The sequence below is a fragment of the Oryza glaberrima genome, chromosome 8, assembly GCF_000147395.1.
Source record: "Oryza glaberrima chromosome 8, OglaRS2, whole genome shotgun sequence".
Taxonomy (NCBI): domain Eukaryota; kingdom Viridiplantae; phylum Streptophyta; class Magnoliopsida; order Poales; family Poaceae; genus Oryza; species Oryza glaberrima.
The window spans coordinates 16,648,769-16,673,251 of NC_068333.1; the positions used below are offsets into that span (position 1 = coordinate 16,648,769).

The 24,483-nt window shown below is 46.0% G+C and overlaps 2 protein-coding genes across 3 annotated transcripts; one reads left to right on the top strand and one right to left on the bottom strand.

Annotated features, from left to right (window-relative positions):
• Positions 1 to 80: 80 nt before the first annotated feature.
• Positions 81 to 1,739, bottom strand: LOC127782666 (pre-mRNA cleavage factor Im 25 kDa subunit 1-like). Of its 2 annotated transcripts, XM_052309935.1 has the most exons (7): positions 1,363 to 1,739; positions 1,130 to 1,269; positions 828 to 919; positions 641 to 727; positions 419 to 529; positions 233 to 328; positions 81 to 197 (listed from the first exon to the last, which is right to left on the bottom strand). In XM_052309935.1, exons 1-6 carry the CDS (start codon positions 1,539 to 1,541, stop codon positions 257 to 259), a joined length of 681 nt encoding a protein of 226 aa, XP_052165895.1. In that variant the 5' UTR covers positions 1,542 to 1,739; the 3' UTR covers positions 81 to 197; positions 233 to 256. The 2 variants fall into 2 exon arrangements, with proteins under 2 accessions (XP_052165895.1, XP_052165894.1); XM_052309934.1 differs by having other exon boundaries at positions 87 to 328.
• Positions 1,740 to 12,437: 10,698 nt separating this feature from the next.
• On the top strand, positions 12,438 to 21,576 carry LOC127783083 (uncharacterized). Its single transcript, XM_052310348.1, has 3 exons — positions 12,438 to 12,637; positions 12,740 to 14,910; positions 19,704 to 21,576. The coding sequence occupies exons 1-3, from the start codon at positions 12,472 to 12,474 to the stop codon at positions 20,970 to 20,972; spliced, it is 3,606 nt and encodes a 1,201-aa protein (XP_052166308.1). The 5' UTR covers positions 12,438 to 12,471; the 3' UTR covers positions 20,973 to 21,576.
• Positions 21,577 to 24,483: the final 2,907 nt, after the last annotated feature.

The window sequence follows — 24,483 nt, forward strand, 5'->3', positions numbered from 1 at the left end:
CACACCTGGTGTTGATAAAATATACAAATACAATACATTACCTCTATACAGTAAAAGAAAAAAAAAAGGATTGCACAACATACAGGACAGCACCAGCTCGTGAATTCCAAAGTTTATATTTCTACCAGGCACAGTTTATACACAACATGTTCTACTACTAGATCGAATATGCTAGTCTCATGTAAAGCCGTGACAGCTCTTAACGGCATGTGGCATGCATCTCAGTCACTGATCTTAACGGCATGTGGCATGCATCTCAGTCACTGATGATGTTCAAGGAGAACTTCGATAACAAGTTTGGAATTCCAGCTATGATTGAGCCATATACCTGCAAAAAAAAAAAAGAGTCAGCTGAAGCAGCTGAGCTTAAAAAAAGATGGTAAAATCCCTTGTGTTGGATGGTGATAACCAAACTGACCTGAGCATTGTCATGAATCTGGGATAGAGGCACAGCTAGCAGCTTCATGTTCCTTGGCACGACAAATTGGCGAGACACCGGCAGTTTAATCAAGAACAGTTTTATGCATTCCTTCATGACAGGCAACAATAAAATGATTCACTCAGGTTATAAGCACATTAATATTATTTGAGGAAACCACATAGTTCATGGATGAACCGGAGTGTATGTCAAGCTCTTTACCTTTGGTGCACGGGCATTTGGAAGTAGATATGGAAATGGAGCAGCATCAAACTCAGATCTCCACCACATCCCAATGCACTCTCCAATCTATAGCCGATAATCAACGTGAAAAGGATGAATAATTTGCTGGATCATACTGGTGGTCTCACTCCCAACATTACTGAACATCTCTGTTCACTCCAGTTACCTGCCATTCGTCGTCCCCGTCGCCGTCTTCGTCATCCTGATGTCCAGCTACCGATAACTTGGTTGAAAGTTTGCGCTTGAGACCTTGGACATCTGAAGCAGAGATACCAGGCAACACACGTGTCATCCAAATTGCAAGTGTACCGGTGCACTAGCATTATCTCCCACGAGGAGAAAATCACATCCTACTCGGCAGTAGACACTTGCACATGGCAAGAATTCAATAGTAGGTTCAATTCAATCCATTCCTAAAATTTTTACGGGAAAACTTGGGAAATTGCAGCAATGATGATTGATGAGCACCTTGTTCCCCTGGTCTCAAGCGGCCACCGGGGAGGAGGAAGGAGGAGTTCCTGACTTGCAGGAGCAGCACGTGCGGATGATCAAAGAGCTCAACCAGCAGGACGCCATGGACGCTGGTCCGGAGCCCGTGCGCCGCGAAGCTGCACAGATCAATCAAACCACACACACAAAATTACATGATCGTCACGCATTTGATCGAGCAGGTGGCGGGTAGTGCGCGCGCGCGTGCGTACTTGGCCTTGAGGCGGAGGGCGCGGTCGGCGGCGGTCTCCAACCCCGCACCCGCGCCACCAGCGGCAACATCCCTGGCGCCGAAGTAGTAGCGGCAGAGCGGGTAAATCTCGACACGCGCCGCCGCCGCAGCGGGCGAAGGCGCAGCAGCAGCCTCGTCCGTCATGATCTCCAGCCCCATGCCGGTGCAGCCGCCCGCCGATCACCGCAACTTATATATAGGCAGCCGCGCGCGCGGGGATCAGAAGGCGACGGAGATCGACGGGCAGAGCGAGGGTTTGGGAAGCTTCTGCCTTGGCCTATACGAGCCTATACAGGGTTTGGTTTGGTTATTTGGGGGAGGAGAGGAGAAGAGAAGAGGAGAAGGGTAGAGAAAGGTCAGGAGCGGGAAGAATGGCGACGTGGCGGGGAGGGGAGTGGGGTGGTTGGGCGGTGTGGGTGTGGGCCCGGACTGTGGTCGCTAGTCATGGGCCCGTACGGGCTGCCGAACTTTGATAGGCCGTGATGATGTATTGGGCCGTCCACCAAGGCAAACGGATCGGATAAACTATTTACCGTAACCGTAATGGAAGATCACTTTGACTCCCTCAACTGACCACCGAATCTAAATCGTATCCCTCGACCGCAATACCAGAAATCTTGAACCCCCAACTTACAAAATCAGTACGATTTGACTCCCTTGGTGGTTTTGAAGAGTGGTTTTGCTGATGTGGCGCATACGTGGCAGCGTTGATTTGGTCTTTGTCCCACGTGGCATTGACGTGGCGCTTACGTGGCATTAAAATTTAAAATATATGTGGGTCCATTTGTCATTCACACAAAAATAATTGTAGGCCCCGCTGACATGTGGGTCCCACATGTCATCCTCTCTTTATCCCTTCTTCTTCCTCCCTCTCCTCCCTTCTCTATCTCTCCCTCTTTCTCTTTGTGCGTGGGGAGCGGCGTCCGAATCGGCGGTGGCGACGGCCTAGATCCAGAGCTCCGAATGGCGGTGGCGGACGGGCCGCTGGACCCATCAAACCGGGAAGCCATGGCGACCACGCCGCCCGCCTCGTCCCAGCCGCCGCCGCCGCCGCCGCCTCGCGCGCTTCCTTCTCCACCTTCTACCCTCCCGCGATCTCCCTATCCCTCTCCCGCTCCGCCGCCGCCAGCTACCGCGGCCGCCTCGCCCTCGCGGCTCCAAGTCCAAGGGCGCAAGAGCGGAGGAGAACAAGAAGGGGCAAGAGCAGGAGCAGCAGGAGGCGTCCACGACGGTGGTGGACGGCGCAGAGGAGGCCGGGAAGGAGGAGGAGGGGAGAAGAGCCCCGAGACGGTGGCGGCGGAGCTGAAGGAGGCCGAGACCGCGGCCGTCGGCGACGGGTGGTGGGTCGGCGTCGCGCAGGAGATGTCGAAGATCGAGTGGCCGGCGCCCGGGAAGGTGGTGGGCACCACAGGCGTCGTGCTCGGTGTCATCGCGGGCTCCACCGCCGCGCTGCTCTCCGTCAACGCGCTCCTCGCCGAGCTCTCCGACCGCACCGCTGCTCGAGCCCCCACCTGCCGCCGGCTCATGTCAAGGGGAGAGAGAGAGAAATAAGGGAGAGAGGAGGAAAAAGAAGGGTGGTGAGAGAGAGGATGACATGTAGGAACCACATGTCAGTGGGGCCCACAATTATTTTTGTGTGAATGACAATTGGGCTTCGCATATATTTTTTAATTTTAATGCAGCATAAGTGCCACGTCAACGTCACGTGGGACGAAGACCAAGTCAACACTGCCACGTGTGCGCCACATCAGCAAAACCACTCTCCAAAACCACCAAAAGAGTCAAATTGTACCGGTTTTGTAAGTTGGGGGTTCAAAATTTCTAGTATTGCGGTTGAGGGATACAATTTAGATTCGGTGGTCAGTTGAGGAAGTCAAAGTGATCTTATTCCAACCGTAATACTCTACATCCTTCCTATAAAATAAGATTAACGAGATTATTTTTGTCTATCAGTATCGGCAAGTACTATAAGCATCTAAGCACGAGCCCACGAGCTCCTAGATAACACATAAGCTTAAATGATAAGGTAGAGAAGAGAAAAGAGGAGAGAGAGGATGAATGACCCCTCATGTAAAGAGCAACCTTTTCACAATGTCCCATAGTAAATTAGTTGATGATATGGATAATATTAGATGTGACTATAAAACTTGTCATCTAATATCAACTATCCTTTCTCGTTTTCCGCACGCAGGTTTCCCAAAATGCTAAATAGTTTATTTTTTGCAAAAATTTTCTATAGCAAAGTTGCTTTAAAAACATATTAATCTATTTTTTAAAAAATATAGCTAATACTTAATTAATTATGTGCTAATAAGTCGCTCTGTGTTTTGCATGCGCAAGAGATTAGTTCCCAACTCAATGTATCGAACATGCACAGCCTTAGGCACAACCGAACTACATTTGATAAGTAGTTATGCTTATGCACCTATAACTCCACTCTGCGTCTCCACCAACATATCGACGGTGGTTTCAATATTTGATGCCTAGCTTGATCACTGCAGGGAGATATCAAACCATAAGATATAGAAAATCACTACACCACATCAGTGCCGGTTAGGAACCCCACATAGTTATCGATTTTCTCAACCAGCACCATAGAGCGGCACATATATGAATATTGGTTAGAGTATATGGTAGTTAGAGTCATATTAGAATATAATTGATATGTGTGGATTCCTTCCTATTTGTAATCCTTCCTTACACTACTGAAGAAACCTTTTGTAGTCCCGATTGGTAACCCCCTGTAGTCCCGGTTTTGCAACTGGGACTATGAATCCGGACCAGTTGAAATAACCGGATCTTTAGTCTCGGTTGGTGTTACTTTTTTTCTTTTTTTTTCATTGTTGTTTTGTTGTTTATATCTCGAGCACAATCACACAAAAATCACACACATAAATCATCCAAGAAAACCATTCACAAATCATACACAATCATCCACTATACATGCCCTTCCACAATCCACAAATCATCCCCAAATCAACAAACAAATCTACACATCAATTCACAAAATAAAAAAAAAAGCTCCTTAGTGTCAGGAGCCAAGATCTGAACTCGCTCCTAACAATCGAACTTAGCGGGCCTCACACTTAGGGAGGCCAGTCACCGCCGGCCTCATCCAGCGTGGGCCGCCGCCGCCACCGCCCGGCCACCTGCCACGCGGCCGGCTCGCTCAGCCGCCGCCGCCCGACCAGCTGCCACATGGCCGCCGCCACCCGTCTGCTGCACAGCCGCCTGCCGCGCGGCCGGCTCGCTCCGCCGCTGCCGCCCGGCCGCCGCGGAGAGGGGAAGGAGGAGGAGGAGGCGGGGAGGGGGATCAGAGGAGAGGGGAAGGTGGAAGAAGGGGAAAGGAAGGGGAAGAGGCCTCTTTGATCGATCGATCTGTTCGGGATACCGAGTCTTAATGAAGGAGAGAAGGGGAGGGGAGGGGATACCGAGAAGATAAGATCGGCACGCGGCTCGGCTGTTTATTTTTGTCCCGGTTGATATAAACAACCGGGATTAAAAATAGATCTTTAGTCCCGGTTGTTTATACCAATCAGGACTAAAAGATAATTGGGGCCTGACTCAGACCCGCCAACTTCTTTGAACCAAGACTAAAAATGATCTTTAGTCCTGGTTCTTATGCAAACTAGGACTATTGTGTTTTTGGACGACCGACGAAAGATGGTAACATGTCTAATATTGGCAGTATATCTCTCGTCTACTATCAACATGGTATCCAAGCGGGCGATGTAGGGTCGCCGCCGCTCGCGCTTCTGCTCGTCGCCCCGGGGAGCGTTTCGATCTCACGGGGGCGGGCACCATTTTTTGTTTTCCTTTTTTTTTGGGTTCGTCGTCATGGTGGTTGCCCGTGAGGGATCGATCTCGATCTTCTCCAGTGACCCTCGTCGGCGTCATGGTGGTTTGAGTCAAGCATCAGCCGCAGTAACGCATGGATCTACCGGTCGTCGCGTCGCGAGTTCTCGTCATCGAGCCATACCCGCCGCCGCCGGGTGGACGGTCGCTTCTTCCTCACCGCGTCGAGGTGCACGGCCGGCGTCGCCGAGCCCCGACCGCCCCCGGCCTGGCGCGCTCTGCCGGCACCACCCCGTCGACCTCTCCACCCGGCCGCCGGACTCCTTCCGCACCGCCTCCGTCTTGCTGCGCCGACGCCCTCCGTCAGCATCTCTGGCTGGACAGTCGTTGGCCGAGCGCCCTGTGACCACTTTCTGCAGTGCCTCCTTTTGACCCTGTTGACTAGCCATCGTCTCTGCTGTGATCTCGTGCGTTGCTGCCAAGTGAGAGGAGAGAGACTGATTGGTGTGGAGATATCTAGGCTTGTTGACTTCGTTGACATCATGGTGACCAGACCTGCATGAGTTGCGTTGGAGGGCTGTGGTGTGGTGTGGACTGCTGCTACTGTGTTGTTGTTGCTTGTATCTTTCTTCTTTCTCCCGACCAGAGATCAGGTTTGTGTCGCCTACCGCCTCGTTAACATCTACGTGTCTCCGACATCGGCATCGACTTCGGCTTCGACTTCATTGTTCCGTTGTGTGCAACTTCGGGCTGATCACCTGATCAAGCACACATACATGATGACTTCTGCAACTGATCGCCTGCGAGCATATCTACTACGCCATCAAGCTTTGGGTTGCCGCTACGTCGCCCTCTCGGGCCGCAGTGTTGCCGCCTGTGGTCCACCTCAACTGGTTGTTCGAACACTGAGAGGCGTCCTCCTCACTGTGGCCTCACCGCCGCTGGATTTCACGTCGCTGCATCAACATGGAGCTACACCTGTATCGCCCCTTCGGGTCACAGTGTCGCCCGTCTCGTCGTCTTCATCGTCGTTCGTGCATCGACAACCTCGTCATCCACACTGGTCATCGTCAGCCACTCGGGTCTTCTTTGTCTACTTCGAGCATCGCCGCCGTGTCTCCAAGCTGCCACTGTCGCCGTTCTAGGCTGGTGGTCTAGCTACCTCTACATAGCTACCGATGTCGCTGTCCAGGCCGTTGGTCCTGCTACTTTGCCTTCTTCTTCGTCCAGCATGTTTCATCGCAAGCGTCGCCGTATCTCTTGACTACACTTCGCTCTTCTTCAGCAACTGCGCGCTGCTCCGGAATTCTCCCTCTACGTCATTCTCACGCCGCGACTGTCCCGGAGGCATTATTTGCTAGTCTCCTCCGACATTTGCGTATGATTCATGGTGGTCCCTTGCCTTGCCGGCACGATATTGGCAACACTGTTGCGCGTGTTCGTCCCGAGTTGTTCCCGAGTCTGGCAAACCCGGCGTGACATCTCTTCTTTACAGTTCGACTACATCGGCTCTTTGGCGTCATCTTCCTCAATGACTGCCGCGATCGGGTCACCGTCATCGTCTCCAGTGCATCCTCACGCACCTTGGTCCATGACGCCCTCCTGTGCGTCCACGACCACTCTACGACGCCCCATGCGCGCTCTGCGGCTTGGGTTCCTCGACATCAGCTTCCCGACTTCGGCTACATCGACCATGGCTACTTTACGCATGGCTTCGTCGCCCACGGGTCCTTCGCATCCTTCACTTTGGCTACATCGACATGGCACAAAGGGCAATCATTCGTCTTGAGCACTCTTGCTGGTTTCTTCTCCAATCCAAGTGTCCACTTTGCTCACGCATGGACTACGGGGGGATGTTAGAGTATATGGTAGTTAGAGTCATATTAGGATAGGATTGATATGTGTGGATTCCTTCCTTATCTCCTCCCCTTGTACTCCTATATATACCGGCCCCCTGAGGCTCAATACAACGTGTCTAATATTCGCAGTATATCTCTCTCTTCTACTATCCAACAATATTCAAATGTGCCGGTTTAGGAACCGGCACCTTTTTGGTCCCAAGAATCCAAAAAAAGGAGGGGGGGGGGGGGGGCTCGATGCATCGAGTCGTTCCCCATCACCTCGAGACCCCATCGATCCAAAGCAAATCACAGAAGTTTCACACACTGTCACCATCGATCCATCCAAGACATATCCCTCAAAGCACCATCTTTGATCCATCCAATGATAGATCCCTCAAAGCACAAATCATAAAAGTTTCACACAAATCACATGTGAAAGAAGCTCAAATCACAGATCCCTCAACAATTTCATAGAAACAAAATCAAATTTATAGCACAAATCACCGTTGCCGATACGTCGCCGGATTTGTCGCGGGAGCCGCCACCGCCACCGCTCCACCCGCGGGAGAAGCCTCCGCCGCCGACGCCGACCCCGGATGCGGCCCCGGCTACCGTTGAGGCTAGATCCGTCGTGGGAGCCGCCACCGCCGCCACCGCTCCATCCTTGGGAGAAGTCTCTACCGCCGACGCCGACCTCGACTGCGGCTCTACCCGCCGTTGCCACCCCGGCCGCCGCCGAGGCCGCCTCGCCCACCGCCGCATCTGTCGTGGGAGAGAAGCCACCACCGCCGACACCGTATGTGGGGAGAAGGAGGAGGGGGCGAGAGCGAGCGAGAGAGAGAGAGGGAGAGAGGGGCAAGAGAGAGATCGAGAAGCGAGCGAACCTCTTATCCCCTCAGCCTTATCTCATCGTGGTGGGGCCTGCCGGCTCGGCTCGATTTCTGTGGGTGTCAGCTTTTAATTAACCGATATCTATAATATATTAAAGGTACCATTTTTTTTAAAAAAAAGGGGCACCTATAGAATAGGTGTCGGTTCTTATTTAGAACCGGTACCTATAATTGCTTAAAGGTATCAGTTTTTTTGCGATTTCAATCTGCGAAAGTGGAAAAAGACCTATAGGTACCGGTTTTAGCACTTCCGGCACCTATAGTACCGATACCTATTTGATGTTTTGTAGTAGTGAATTTACATTGCAAAATATAGTAGAGTACTTGTTTAGACTGCAGCAGCTACATTACACGGTAAAAAATGTGTAGCTCCGGCTGTGCAGCGCAGCCGGCTACATCTGTAATGCAGCATTACCAAACAGAACCAGTACCACTATTTTCTTCCGTATAGTAATAAAAAGGACATTCTGTGTTACTATCTTGCTAGCTAAACCCCAGAGGCGGAGCCAATGCCTCGCCCAACAAACTAGCTTATGTTTTATACCAACCCACTAATCACATAATTATTTAAATTATACAGTGTATTAGATCACCTCCAATACCAAACATTAGCATATGCATGGCCAGTCGTCTTTGGCCATGGTGTTTCAGCTGGCTGCTTGGCTTTGGATGCAACACCACAAATCCTTCCAGATGTGTTTTGATTATTGCTCCAATTTTGAATTGATCATTGTTATTCTCTCAGTGCTAGATCTACTTCTGCGGCGTTGTACATATTTCTGTCTTCACTTGAGCATTAGAATCCTGCCTTGCTTGCTTGACCCAGTTCACCACGGATCTGCGTGCTGCATAGTTGCAGTGCACCCAGGAGGCAGGAGCCGATGATACTGATAGCCAGTTTCTTCATGAGCATGTTATGGTCAGTATCTATTGCTTAGAATTTTGCAGGGTGATGTCTTACTGAATTTGTTATCTTTATATTTATGATATAGTTGGTAACTCTAGTAAAATTATCAGTATATTTATGATATACTCCCTCCTTCCCTAAATGTTTGACACCGTTGACTTTTTTAAACATGTTTGACCGTTCATTTTATTCAAAAACTTTTGTGATATGTGTAAAACTATATGTATACATAAAAGTATATTTAACAATAAATCAAATGATAGAAAAAGAATTAACAATTACTTAAATTTTTTGAATAAGACGAACGGTCAAACATTTTTAAAAAAGTCAACGGCGTCAAATATTTTGGGATGGAGGTAGTAGTTGATAACCATAAGGCTAAATTGACTTTGCTAAAAATATGTATTTTTCTCTCCCTATTTTATACCACCATTTGCGAAATATTGTGGGGGTGTGTTTTTATTTTGTATGTTCCACTAGATAAACCATCACTACTACATAACACGTTTTTGCATACGGGTGAAACTGATTTTCGCATGCGGTTGCTCCAGCCACATGCGTGAAAAGGTATGTGAAAATCGGTATTTTTGCATGCGGCCAGCGCAACCTGCGGGCGCTTAAGCCGACCGCATGTAAAAAGAAAAAAAATCACAAAAAAATAAAATTCCAAAAGAAAAACCCTAGCCCCACTGCCGCCCGAGCTCCCGTCATCGCCGTCGCCACTGCCGCCTGACGCATTGATAGCCGGAACATAGAAAAGCAGTACGTACTAACATTTAGACCTAACAATTTCTCCTAGCCTACATAGATCAAAGTATAGACTTAGACAGTTTTCCGACTCTTAGCACAAACCAAAATTTTCCTTCGTGCAATGTACAACCTAGCTATACCAATTAATAGTTTTCCATTTTTTATCGAAGGGTAGGTAGGTGCAACCAGTAAAGCACTAGGTTGCTTGTGTTTTATAATTTTCACATTTCTCGTTTTCTTTTAAGTAGATCAATCGATATATATATCATCACACCACTACACATAAATACATACATGATGGCAAGATACATACATGATGGCAAGATATTGGCATATGGTTTCCAATAATTAAGACACCTCGACCTCGATCGATTCCGTTGCAAAAGATATGCTTACCCTCTCTTTCTTCGTGTTTTCCGGGGAACTTAATGGAATAATGGATGCCGTTTTGGGCATGTATCCGTTTTCTACTGGTACTACTTTCTACAGGTGCAGGTAGGATGCTTGCCTGATTTTGTACAAGATGACCAAACAGTCCATGTGATTTGTGCTATATATGATTGTTTGATGGCTTGACACACGGTATGGAAATTTGGAGTCAAGTAAACCATCAAAGCTAAATTGGTGGGAAACCACTATCCTTCCATAACAAACAAACCATATCTCTCTCTGGATGAAGAAAATCAAGTTTTTACATATGGTTGTGGAGCCGTATATGTAAATCCTACTAATTTTTACCAACATCTAGTTTCAGGTGGATGCCCTAACCATTTATGAAAAGAAATTCGCGCACGGATGCTCTACCACCCGTATGGGCCCTTGGTATGTGGCGGAGCTTATGACCGCCAACAATAACCTATTTTGGTTGCTACAAAATATGTTTTTCGTAGTTGTGCGTGAAAAGAAATTCTAGCCGCCTAGGAAACCCTTCTTAGTAGTAGTGGACATATGATTCCGTTGCAAAAGATAAGCTTTGCCCTCTTTCTTCCTGTTTCCCGGGAAACTTCAGTGAGTACCCTTACCGTTTCTGGCATGTGTACCTTCAAGGAGTACAGGTAGATTGCCTGCCTCGTTCCGTGCTAGATGACCCCATGTGGTTTGTGTTCTCAGTTCTGAACAGTGGACGGCTTGATCCAGCGTGTGGAAAATTGGAGTCAAGTAAACCCGTCGTGACTGAATTATTCCATGGTAAGAACTAGGGTAAAATGGGGTCATGTAGGGTTGGATCACGGCATTTTTTATCCTAACCTATATTTTTCCTTTAATTTAAAACCATGTACAGATATAGTGTTAGATTAGATAACATATCACTCATCCCGTATCCTATCTCATATTATTTCCTCGGAATCAGATTCATACACGGAAATCTATTTCTATGTGCAATTCATGCATATTAAATATAGATGGACAATTAAAGTATTAAAAGAGATAAATTAAGAAAAAAATATACAATATTACCTATGATCTTGTAAAATAGTGATTAATCAATATTTTATCATGTTTGTAGCCTTGTAGGTGGACTTATAATATATTTCCATATGTGTTTAATAACATGGGAAATACAAGCATATCTTTTCACGGATTCGGATTCTAATTCGGATAATATTGAATATCCATTTTATGTCCTGTATTCTTCCTACGAGCCTCGAGTCACATGGGCGGTTGGAAAATGCCCATCTCGTTTTTACCCCAGTAAGAACTAGGAAAAAGTTTGAATTAACCCCTCTAAACTTTTGCCACCGTCAGAAATTAAATACACTCAAACTATATAAAATAGATATTATACACCCCAGATATTCTAACTCAATCTAAAAAAAATAGTGGGCTCCAGCGGCACGTCTCCCTCCTAGCTTTCTTCCACTAAACGACTAATGATATCATGAAGGGCCTGTTCACTCTGATGAAAAAAAAAACCTTATCAAATTTTGCTAAAATTTTGGCAGGATTTCTTATATAGCTACCAAAATTTAGCAGCAAACTAAATATAGCCACTTTTTTAGCAACTTTACTAAAATTTGATAAAATAAAAAATGACATTAAAATGAATAGGCCCGAAATGAAACGGCGGGAGTAGCAGCAGTCGTTTCAGCATCAACCATCGTAGAACAACATCATTACAGCAATAACGTCCCACTAACCAGTCCAGTAAAAATTTACGCCGCAGTAAATACTCCTACAATGCAAACCTCACCAGTATAAAACGAGAAGCTAGCGAACCACCTGCAGGAGGCGCCAGGCGGGTTGCAAGCAAACACACAACCCACCCGTCGTTGGGTCAGCCACGTGCACCGCGACCGAGCCGGACCAGTTTGGTCTCGGACAGTCGGACCCGAGTCAATCCTTCAGCCTCAGGTGCGGCCCACCCGCCACGTGTCCTCGCCTCACCAATCATCACCCATCCTTCTCTTCTCGGCCCCACCAACTCTGTCTCTCTCTGTCCCTCTCTCGCTGCTCGCGCAAAAACCCCAACTGCGTCGCCGTGCTCGCCGGCTCGCCGCCTCGGCCTCGCCGCGCGCTCTCTCGCCGCCGGTGTCTGGACGACGAGGAGGTGAGTCCGTACGCCTCGCCTCTGTGTTGTTCTTAGTGTTCGCTGCTTCGGTTCGTCGTGTTGTGATGTGATGGCGTGTTGGATGATGTGTGTAACGGCTAATTTGGTGCGGGTTTTTTGGGCGTGGTGGTGGTGGTGGTGGTGGTGGTGGGGTGATTTGCAGGGCGGGTGGCGGCGGGGGATGGATCGCTGGGAGGCGTTGATCGCCGCCGCCGCGCGGCGGAGCGAGCCCCCGAGAAGCGGGTGGGCGGAGTGGGGCGGGGGCGGCGACGCTCGCGCGGGCGCGGCCGCGCTTCCTTCTCGCTGTCCCCGTCGTCCCGTGGCTGCTGCGGGTGGGAGAGGCGAGGGGGGTGATAGAATGCGGGGGCGAGGCGGGGAGGAAGGGACGTGGACGGCTCATGGTGGAGGCGGACGAGGTGCGGAGCGCGCGGGCGCGGTGGTGGCGCCGACGAGGACAGCGGACGCGGCGGGGACGGGGACGGGGAGGAACGCGGTGGCCGTCGGCGGTGGCGCGGCGGAGGATGGTAGGAGAACGCCCTCTGTTTCTGTTCGTCAAGTCCTCTGCTTGGGTTTCGTCGAATGCCTGGGATGCGTGACTGTTAATTTGGTCCTCTTTGTGTGTTCAGTGATGGTGATTGTATCAGGGCGGCGATCGGTGGGCGAGCCGACGCTGGACGTCTCTGAGATGCTGCTCCAGGCGGCGCAGGCATGGAGAAGCCGGCGCACGCAGCGGGAAGCTCGCCCGGACGCGCTTCCACCTCGCCATCCTCCTCGTCCCGTCGCCGCGGATGGGCGCGGGGGCTCAGGCGAGGGGACCAGTAGAGCGCGGGGGCGCGGCGAGGAGGGGACGGCTCGTGGCGGAGATGGCGAGATGATGGCGCTGGTGAGAACAGTGGATGTGGCCGTGGCCGGTGGTTTGGCCACGCTCACGCACGGCGGCGAGCGGGATGCTGGCGCGGCGGTGGCGACGGAGGAGAAGAGAAATGGCGGCGAGGTGGGGACGAAGAGGGGGATGGAGGAGCGGGCCGCGCGTTCGCCGCCGCCGCCCAAGCGGAGCGCGGTGTCCTCCGTTCGCCAGTTTCCTCCAGGTTGCGGAAGGGACGCCGCTCTTCCACTCGGGCGCCGCCACGGCCGCGGCCGCGATGGCGACGGTGGTGTTCCTCCTCTCGCTGGCAACAGAACTGATTTGCCGTTGGAAGCTGTGGTGGATGGTGGTGATCCAATTGCAAATGTGCATCAAATCTTCAGCAAATCTTCGCATGCTACGGATGAGAATCAGGTCGCTTGCAAAGTTGGTTCACTGGAGGATGTTGTACAAGAAGGGGCAGCAAATAGTGGTGAATTGCTGGGGTGGAAGCAAGTGTTAGCTCAAGCCGCGAATGTGCTTCCCAAGAGGAGGATGGTATCCGCGACGCGCCGCTTCCCTCCTGGATGTGGGAGGGACGTTAAGACTGGTTCAGGTTTGGAATTCATGGCTGTTGATGCTTCTTGTGGTGGTGTGTCAAAGGAAGTGGTGGCTACGGATGGCGGTGATAGTTTGGTTAGCCAGGAATTGGAGGAGGGTGAGGTGGCTGATGAGGCATACTCTGATGTAGATTCACAAAATGTTGCTGTGGATGATTCCATGGCTGCAGCTACTGAAGATGTTAAGGTGATGAACAAATGCAAAGGGACCTTACCCAGAGCCGCTGCTGAACCTTGTGCTGAGGGTCCTTCCAAAGAACATTTTAAGGGTATGAGGGAGTGTGAAAATGATAGGATGGGAAAATCATCCATGAATGTTGCAACAGAAGTATTTGGTGATGGTATGATGAGAAGTAAGATACTATTGACAGCTAGAAAAGCAGTCAAGTCACCACTGAACACTCTGCATAGATGGCCCTTCTCTAAGGGAAAAGAGGAGTGTGCTGTAACAAATAGTGCTCCATTTGGTCCTAAGAAGAAGTTCAAGGTAAAAGGTGCATATCAAACTAAAGATATTCCTATCAAGATTGTCTCTACACCTGGATTGGGGGGCAAGGACAACCTTGTCGACAAAGAGGCTTTGATCTTGGAAGATGATGATATTTTGAAGGCACTAGCTGTTCATGATGGAAAACTTAAGTTGTATCTCAATGCTTCCTCATCTGTTCAGCGTCACGGGCAACATGGAAGTGGGAATGCTGATGATAGGAGGAAAACCATGATGCTGTGCAGGAGGTTTCAGTTTATACACAGGGCTCTTGTACATGCTGCCAAACAGGGCTCGTTGAAGGTTCTAAGAGCTGACCTTGAAGCTGATAAAATCGTTCGGAAATTGCCGGGCTTTATCAAACCTGGACCTATTGTGGGAAATGTTCGTGGAGTCGAAGTCGGTGACGAATTTCTATACAGAGTTGAGCTAGCCCTTGTTGGTCTCCACCGTCCATACCAGGGAGGAATCGATACCACCGATCATAATGGAGTGCTTGTTGCAATAAGCATCGTTGCTTCTGGAGGTTATCCCGATAGATTGTCAAGTTCAGGTGAACTCATATACACTGGTTCTGGAGGACAGCCTGCTGGTAAGAAGAAAGGTGAGGATCAAAAGCTAGAGAGGGGAAATCTTGCCTTGAAGAATTGCATCAAGACAAAGACACCTGTCCGAGTGATTCATGGATTCAAAGGCCAAAATGGCAAGGATGACAGTTATTCAAGGGCTAAACAAATCTCAGCATTTACTTATGATGGGTTGTATCGTGTGGTGGATTACTGGAGAGAAGGTCTAAAAGGTTCTATGGTCTTCAAATACAGACTACAAAGAATTCATGCTGGTCGATGAGGTTGATCATCTAAATCTTTTCTAGTAAGCTTATTATTTAGTCTTAACAAATGATTCAGGCAGTAAATGGTACAATGAGATTCTTTTCTACACCATGGATACTTACGCCAATCTAAACTCTCTTGCTTGTTAGGTACAGAATCAAGATGTATTTTTTTTTGTCCTGGGTGATAAAATTAGCTTAGAAGGACAAGAAGTTACATGGGCCTGGTTGAAGGTATGTTATAGTTGCAGGGTATCTAAAGGGGACATTTTACTGTACCCCTATTGGTTATGGTAGTAGTGTAGTAGGAAGCAGATCATCTAAAGCTATGGCTATTTTAGTCATGTACTTCGTTAAGGTGAAGGGGCAATTTAGTCTTCCGATTATCCCAATCGAAGCAAAACAGGACTCGTTGGTTTGTTAGATCGGCCCAAGCCTCATTCTGCATCTCGACGCACGACGGCCAAACCACAGCGCCGTCCATATTTGTATGCATTTTCCAGAGGTATCTTTGCGATAACAACCATGCAATCTTAGATATATTTGTGAAAAGAAAAAAGTGCATGCATTGGAATATAACCGTTTCTTGCCTTGTGCAAAAGCTACCACTTCTCCTTCAGTGTGTACTTGGATCATAGAAGGTGACACCTTCAAAATGCACCAGACAAGATGCCAGTAACAAGAACATGAGTATGTGGATTGGATTGTCAATCACCAAAACCCCTGAATTCAGCTGTGCACCACAGCTGCCGTGGGTTAGCTCGTATAAGAGTGTGCCCAAATATGAAAATCACACTCATGAAAATCAAAATCATTTCTATTAACAAGATGCAGTAAAATCATGACAACATCCTGAAGAAAATTTGGCTAGCTGATAGAAGTCATAGAACAAAATGTATTTCAAAATATATTCCATCACTGATTTCAATTTCAGGAGCCCAATTTTTGTACTAACTATTTAACTGTAGGAAAGCTTACTATAAACCAATGAAAAAAAGAAAGCATTATATGATGACTTGTCTGAATTACAGAATATGTGGCGTAGTTGTCCACTTACAAATGAATTCATCAACTAATTGATCTCAAGGTTATTCCAGATTGTAGATAGGAGCACATCTCAAGCTTCAATTAAAAATCCATCCAAAATACGAATTGAAGGACAAAAGTGACCAGAATTAGGAATGCATACTCTAATACTCTATTCTCAGGAGTCAGGACAGTTAGATAACCTGCTGGCTGTTGTGCTGGTAGCCTTGGCATTTTCACCTTCACGTGTCAATAAAAAAGAGTAAATATGACTTTCGTGGAGAATTGCTTGAGTACAGTGTACACTGAATGGGATCACCTGTACATTTGTCGACAAATTCTCTTCTAGAAATTTGACAAATGAAATTATAGGACAATTGTGATGTAGGCTGTGTTTAGTTTACACCAAAATTGGAAGTTTGGTTGAAATTGGAACGATGTGACGAAAAAGTTAGAAGTTTGTGTGTGTAGTAAAGTTTTGATGTGATAGAAAAGTTGGAAGTTTGAAGAATTATTTTGGAACTAAACACGGTGGTAATTTCACTGTAACTATTATAACTTGTATGTAACTTTTAAAAGTTTCTTCGTAGTATACTATTTCGGTGAAACGGAAGTCGTGGGAACGAATCCTCTGACATATGTGTGTGTAACTTTTTTCCTTCCTCACTTGCACAAATCTTGAAACAAATCTAACGGTCCAAAATTATGTGAAAGTTACGTATAAGTTAGACTGTAGTTACATGCAAGTTACAGTATAATTACATGCAAGTTACATTATAATTACATTACGATTGTTCTGTATTACATCTGCCAAATTTTTAGGAGAAATTTTATCGACAAATGTATAGCAAAATTGTTTTGTAATATATTGATTAGAAAATTCTTAATCTCACTCTTCATAGTATGGTTTTGAATCTCAAGGGTGATGTTTTCCGGTGGCGAAAATGGGCGTGAAGTGTCGCTCGAACTCCTGGAAGGGGTGGGAGTCGAAGCACTAGAACACATGCGCAAGTACACGGAAGGCACTTCGGCAACCTATAACAAGAAGGTTCGACCGATAGAACTCCGGCCTGGCCATCTCGTACTATCCTAACCTATATTTTTCCTTCAAATTTAAAATCGGGTATAGGTAGTGCCGGATCGGATAACATGTCACTTGTCCCGTATCACATTCCATATTAATTTCTCAAAATCGGATACATGAAAGAATTTCTATGTGCAATTCATGCATATTAAATATAGAGGGGCAATTAAAGTACCAAAAGAGATAAAGCAAGAAAACATTTATGTAATATTACCTATGATATTATAAACTAGTGTAATCAATATTTTATCATGTTTGTAGATGGACTTATAACAGATTTTCATATATGTATAATAATAATATGGGAATACGAGTGGACACAACTTTTCCCTTATTAAAACATATCTTTTACGAATTTGGATTCGAACTTGGATAGTATCGAATATCCATTTTCTCTCCCATGTTCTTGTGAGCCTCAGGCCAGGCAGGTGGTCGGAAAATGCCCATCCCATTTTCGCCCGTAGTAAGAACTAGAAAAAAAATCTGAATTTACCCCTGAACTATTGACACTATCCGAGTAACCCCATAAATTACAAAATCAGACATACCTACGCCCTTAAACTTTTCAAACCAGAAAAAAAAACCCCTAACTCAATCCGAAGCGGTTTGGATTTTAGGTGACGTGTTAGTCCAAACAACAAAAAGTAATAAAAAAATAGTGGGCTCGGTCAGTCTCCCTCCTCGCTTTCGTCCACTTCCATCTCTCTCTCTCTACCCCCAAGTCCTAACAGAAAGGAGGGAGGTGGCGGAAGCTCAGCTGCCGGAGGAAGACCGTGGCAAAGGAGGCGTCCTCGGGCATCGAGGTGCATCATGACCTCCGGTGGAGGCGGCGGAGGCGCTAGCTAGCACAGAGCACTTGATGACTTTGGTCTTGCATCGATGCCTCGACGCACGCGCGACTGCTTCTAGGATAGATGGTGATGTGCTCGAAAATGGCTCACCAAAGCCATGATCTTGATCACTTGGTGGATCTGGAAGGAGCACATTGTGCGTATCTTCGGCAGAGTTCAGCGCCATGGTGTTGCAGACCTAGTCTAGTGTGTGGCGGTAGCTATTAGCGGTTTAAGAACCTTGAGGCGGTCTTGCTTTAAGCGGTATGAGATGGTCTTACCTTGGCAAAACTAGTTTCCTGAGATTTTATATTCTAAAATCCTTTTAAAATCTAACAAAATTTAGACGGCGTCCTTCGACCGCTCAGTGAAAAAAACTAAAAATTATGGTCGAAGTTTTAGAATTGGACCAAATTATCTAAAACATAACCAAGTGAGTACAAAATCTATTAGGAAAACAAGAGGAGTGTTACTATCCCTAAATAGTATTGTCTCCGTTTTATATTATAAGTTGTTTTTATTTTTTTTTCTAGTCAAACACTTTTGGTTTGATCAACTTTATAGAAAAATATAGTAACATCAGCAACACTAATTTAGTTTAACTAAATATAATATTAAATATATTTTGGTAATATGTTTGTCTTGCGTAAACTGGATCAAACTTAAACGACTAAGAGCAGGTACAATAGCAGACTATAAGCCAGCTATAAACATATTTTAAGGAGATAAAAGAGGAGAGATAAGAGCAGCGGGCTACAGATTTATAGCTAGCTACAACACAGACTCCAAGACACATGTGTGTATGATAGATGAGACCATATATTGATTGTGTAGTATATGTTTATATGTACTCCCTCCGTTTCAGGTTATAAGATATTTTGATTTTGGCCAAAGTCAAGCAGCTTTAAGTTTAACCAAATTTGTAGAAAAAGGTAGTAATATTTTTAACACAAGACAAATTTATTATGAAAATATATTCAATTATTGATTTGATGAAACTAATTTAATATTATAAATATTATTATATTTTTCTATGAACCTAATGAAACTTAAAATAATTTGACTTTAACCAAAGTTAAAACGTTTTATAATCTAAAACGGAGGAATTAACTATTGTATAAATTGGCTATTAAATTAATTATTAATGATTTAGAGCCAATAGTTTACTATACCATTAAACTTGCACTAATGATATCATGAAATGAAACGGCGGGAGTAGCAGCAGCCGTTTCAGCAGCTACCATCGTAGAACAGCATCATTGCCGCAATAATGCCCACTACCAGTCCACTAATTTACGCCGCAGTAAATACTCCTACTCCAATGCAAACCTCACCGGTACTATATAAAACGAGAAGGCGCCAGGCGGGTTGCAAGCAAACACACGATCCACCCGTCGTTGGGTCAGCCACGTGCACCGCGACCGAGCCGGACCAGTTTGGTCTCGGACAGTCGGACCCGAGTCAATCCTTCAGCCTCAGGTGCGGCCCGCCCGCCACGTGTCCTCGCCTCACCAATCATCACCCATCCTTCTCTTCTCGGCCCCACCAACTCTGTCTCTCTCTGTCTCTCTCTCGCTGCTCGCGCAAAAACCCCAACTGCGTCGCCGTGCTCGCCGGCTCGCCGCCTCGGCCTCGCCGCGCGCTCTCTCGCCTCCGGTGTCTGGACGACGAGGAGGTGAGTCCGTACGCCTCGCCTCTGTGTTGTTCTTCGTGTTCGCTGCTTCGGTTCGTCGTGTTGTGATGTGATGGCATGTTGGATGATGTGTGTAACGGCTAATTTGGTGCGGGTTTTTTGGGCTTGGTGGTGGTGGTGGTGGCGATTTGCAGGGCGGGTGGCGGCGGGGGATGGATCGCTGGGAGGCGTTGATCGCCGCCGCCGCGCGGCGGAGCGAGCCGCCGAGAAGCGGGTGAGGAGGCATACTCTGATGTAGATTCACAAAATGTTGCTGTGGATGATTCCATGGCTGCAGCTACTGAAGATGTTAAGGTGATGAACAAATGGAAAGGGACCTTACCCAGAGCCGCTGCTGAACCTTGTGCTGAGGGTCCTTCCAAAGAACATTTTAAGGGTACGAGGGAGTGTGAAAATGATAGGATGGGAAAATCATCCATGAATGTTGCAACAGAAGTATTTGGTGATTGTATGATGAGAAGTAAGATACCATTGATAGGTAGAAAAGCAGTCAAGTCACCACTGAACACTCTGCATAGACGTCCCTTCTCTAAGGGAAAAGAGGAGTGTATTGTAACAAATAGTGCTCCATGTGGTCCTAAGAAGAAGTTGAAGGTAAAAGGTGCATATCAAACTAAAGATATTCCTATCAAGATTGTCTCTACACCTGGATTAGGGGGCAAGGACAGCCTTGTCGACAAAGAGGCTTTGATCTTGGAAGATGATGATATTTTGAAGGCACTAGCTGTTCATGATGGAACACTTAAGTTGTATCTCAATGCTTCCTCATCTGTGCAGCATCACGGGCAACATGGAAGTGGGAATGCTGATGATAGGAGGAAAACCATGATGCTGTGCAGGAGGTTTCAGTTTATACGCCAGGCTCTTGTACATGCTGTCAAACAGGGCTCGTTGAAGGTTCTAAGAGCTGACCTTGAAGCTGATAAAATCGTTCGGAAATTGCCGAGCTTTATCAAACCTGGACCTATTGTGGGAAATGTTCGTGTTGTCGAAGTTGGTGACGAATTTCTATACAGAGTTGAGCTAGCCCTTGTTGGTCTCCACCGTCCATACCAGGGAGGAATCGATACCGCCGATCATAATGGAGTGCTTGTTGCAATAAGCATCGTTGCTTCTGGAGGTTATCCTGATAGATTGTCAAGTTCAGGTGAACTAATATACACTGGTTCTGGAGGACAGCCTACTGGTAAGAAGAAAAGTGAGGATCAAAAGCTAGAGAGGGGAAATCTTGCCTTGAAGAATTGCATCAAGACAAAGACACCTGTCCGAGTGATCCATGGATTCAAAGGTCAAAATGGCAAGGATGACAGTTATTCAAGGGCTAAACAAATCTCAGCATTTACTTATGACGGGTTGTATCATGTGGTGGATTACTGGAGAGAAGGTCTAAAAGGTTCTATGGTCTTCAAATACAGACTACAAAGAATTCATGCTTATAGATGAGGTCGATCGTCTAAATCTTTTCTAGTAAATGGTTCAGACGGTAAATGGTAGAATGATATTCTTTTCTACACCATGGATGCTTACGCCAATCTAAACTCTCTTGCTTGTTAGGTACAGAATCAAGATGTATTTTTTGTCCTGGGTGGTATAATTAGCTTAGAAGGACGAGAAGTTGCATGGGCCTGGTTGAAGGTATGTTATAGTTGTGGGGTAATCTAAAGGGGACATTTTACTGTACCCCTACTTGTTATGGTAGTAGTGTAGTTGGAAGCAGATCTTAGTCCTTTACTTCGTTATAAGGTGGAGGGGCAATTTAGTCTGTTCCGATTATCCCAATCGAAGCAAAACAAGCCTTGTTGGTTTGTTAGATCAGCCCAAGCCTCATTCTACCTCTCGACGCACGATGGCCACGCCACAGCGCGTCCATATTTTTATGCATTTTTCAGAGATACCTTTGGGATAACAACCATGTAATGTTAGATACATTTGTAAAAAAAAGAAGTGCATGCATTGGAATATAACCGTTTCTTGCCTTGTGCAAAAGTTACCACTTTTTCCTGCAGTGTGATTGGATCATAGAATGTGACACATTCAAAATGCACCAGTTTTGTTTGTAGCAGTATTCAGATCAATCATGGATCGCTGATACGTGAGATCAAGCAATAGACAAGATGCCAGTAACAAGAACATGATATGGATTGGATTGTCAATCACCACAACCCCTGAATTCAGCTGTGCACCACAGCTGCCGTGGGTTAGCCCGTATAAGAGTGTGCCCAAATAACAACAGCAAGCCAATACAACTAATTTTGGTAAATAACCTAATCAAATAACTATAGGCCTAAAACAGGTCCACCCACACTCCCACAGGATGTCAGGATTATCATGTGTTTTAGCAATTTATCTTCCAGGGACTGAATTGGCACAAAACTGAACAAGAACAAAACATATAGGATGTGAGAATGAACATGTGTTCTGTACTTCATTTTTCAAGGACAGAACAAGTGCAATAATAAATAAGAACACCATTTTTTCTTCTAGCTTGATGACTGATAATTCTCAAAGGCAATGCATTTTTATCTTCATGATGATAAACCAACTGTTTCATTTGAAAAGTGACAAATAAATTGCTTTCAGCTTCATGAACTCTTCTGGTCTTCCTCCATATCACCTTCACCATACATTAAATAAAATTAGAGTGGACAAACTGCTAATCCAAAAGTACTGTATATACAAGATCCTCAAGGTCAAGTCACACTCCTGAAAGTAAAAATCATTTCTGTTAACAAGATGCAGTAAAATCATGGCAACATCCTGAAGAAAACTTGGCTAGCTAATAGAAGTCACTGAACAAAATGTATTTCAAAATATATTCCATCACTGATTTCAATTTCAGCAGCCCAATATTTTTACTAACTATTTAACTGCAGGAAAGCGTACTATAAACCACTGAAAAAGGAAAGCATTATATGATGACTTATCTGAATTACAGAATATGTGGCGTAGTTGTCCACTTACAAATGAATTCATCAACTAATTGATGAAAAATCCATCCAAAATATGAATTAGGACAAAATTGACCAGAATTAGCGGACATCGAGGACAAATAATAAAAAGGAATGCATACTCTACTCTCAGGAGTTAGGATAGTTAGATAACCTGCTGGCTGTTGTGCTGGTAACGTTGGCATTTTCACCTTCATGTAGGATCGAATAGAAAGAACTAAGCCAACCAAAGAGAGGAGGTGAATGGTTAGTATACCTAAAAACCCAAACTTTTTGCGGAATTAAAAGTTACCCTCAAATCGATGTAGATCGGTCTGAACGAAGTTGATCCACCGGTCTAACCGGTGTAGATCTCCCAGTTGGACCGCCCTGAAATCGCCTCTGTCTCCTGAAGCCGTCGCTGGTCTGACCGCCGTATACCCGCCGGTTTGACCGCCGCGATGCCACCGGTCTGACCGCCGGTGTCTCGCCAGTTAGACCGCCGAACCTTAGCAAACACAAATCAAAGAACTCTCGAAGTAGATGACAACTTTATTACTTCTCTCTGTGTTTACAAAGTGCAACAACAGCACTCCTCACGAAAATCTTGGCTAAATTCGAAACCCTAACTCAACTCTCAACTCAATGCTTTTAAAAGTGATACCGGGAAGCCTCACGCTCCCTCTCTATTTATACATGAAGTAGGCAGCCTAAAGCCACTAATCAAACTCATACTAGAAGTCCTAATCCACCTAACCTTCCCGTACAAGAAACAAACTTTACAAACTCCAATCATACCAAATTTGGACTCCTTCCAAATTCAACTCCGTATCCCATACGCACACAATATCTCCATTGTATGCCATATAGAATCTTCACCAACCACGTGTATTGATCTTTAGCCTAAGTATTCCACATGATATCTGACTGTCCGGACGTTATCTTATCTCCAAGTCGACTCCCGATCCATCACCGGCAATACTCTCCTGAGGCATCAAGTCACCTACACATGAATCAAACAAAGAAACCATATTCCTACCAAGCTATCTCCAACTTGACTCATTGTTAGCAAACAACAGTATTACATACGCATAGTATCCATCTAGATGCCATAAACAAAAAACAATCACGGATATCCAAACAAACAACCTGAAACCGAAACCGACACAGAGTTGGCCGGTCAGACCGCGGGCTGGCTGGTCTGACCGGCAACCACTGCCCGGTCTGACCGGACCAACTATCCAGCAGCACCTGTAAATCCAATCATCTCCAAAACCACTTTGCCAATAATCTCCAAATATCAAAACCGATAATCACAGATGCCAATTGTTCATCACAGAATAAAGAATCAAAAACACTTTGATTTTACACTTCACATGTTAATAAATAAGAATAAATGTGAATTCCGTGGAGAATTGCTTGAGTACAGCGTATACTGAATGAAGTAAAATACATGAGTTAACTTTGTACCCCCCCCCCCCCCCCCCCCCCCCCTCCTCTCCTCCCACGCCCATTTTCTGTCGAAGTAAATCCACCAGTGGATGTACTGTAACCTCCACAATTCTAAGCACAGAATTATGCCACCACGGGTCCAAAGGTATGATGCAATTTTAGAAATTTAATGTGGCGCAGAATACAATAGGTCTATCCAAAATCTGTATAGAGGAGGGCTCATAAGCAGATACATGTTAGGATAGGGAATTACAATGTATGTTGTCATCAGAATGCATCAGCATGGTAACTATATTATCTACCATCCCCAAAGTAGCAAACATTTATAGGGATGATAACACGGATACAGTCTGGATAGTTCAACTTTGTGTAATATCTTGGTTAGAATATTCTCAATCTCACTCTTCGTAGTGTGGTTTTGAATCCGATTCCCTCAGGTGAAGTTTCAATTAATCAGTCAATAAGAGTAGTATATTTGATTATTGGCTTTCACACACATCAAACAAATCAACAATAATAGAGTGGCACATCAAATAAATCTTGTAGAAGAACAGAAGAAAAAGAAACAAGAAACA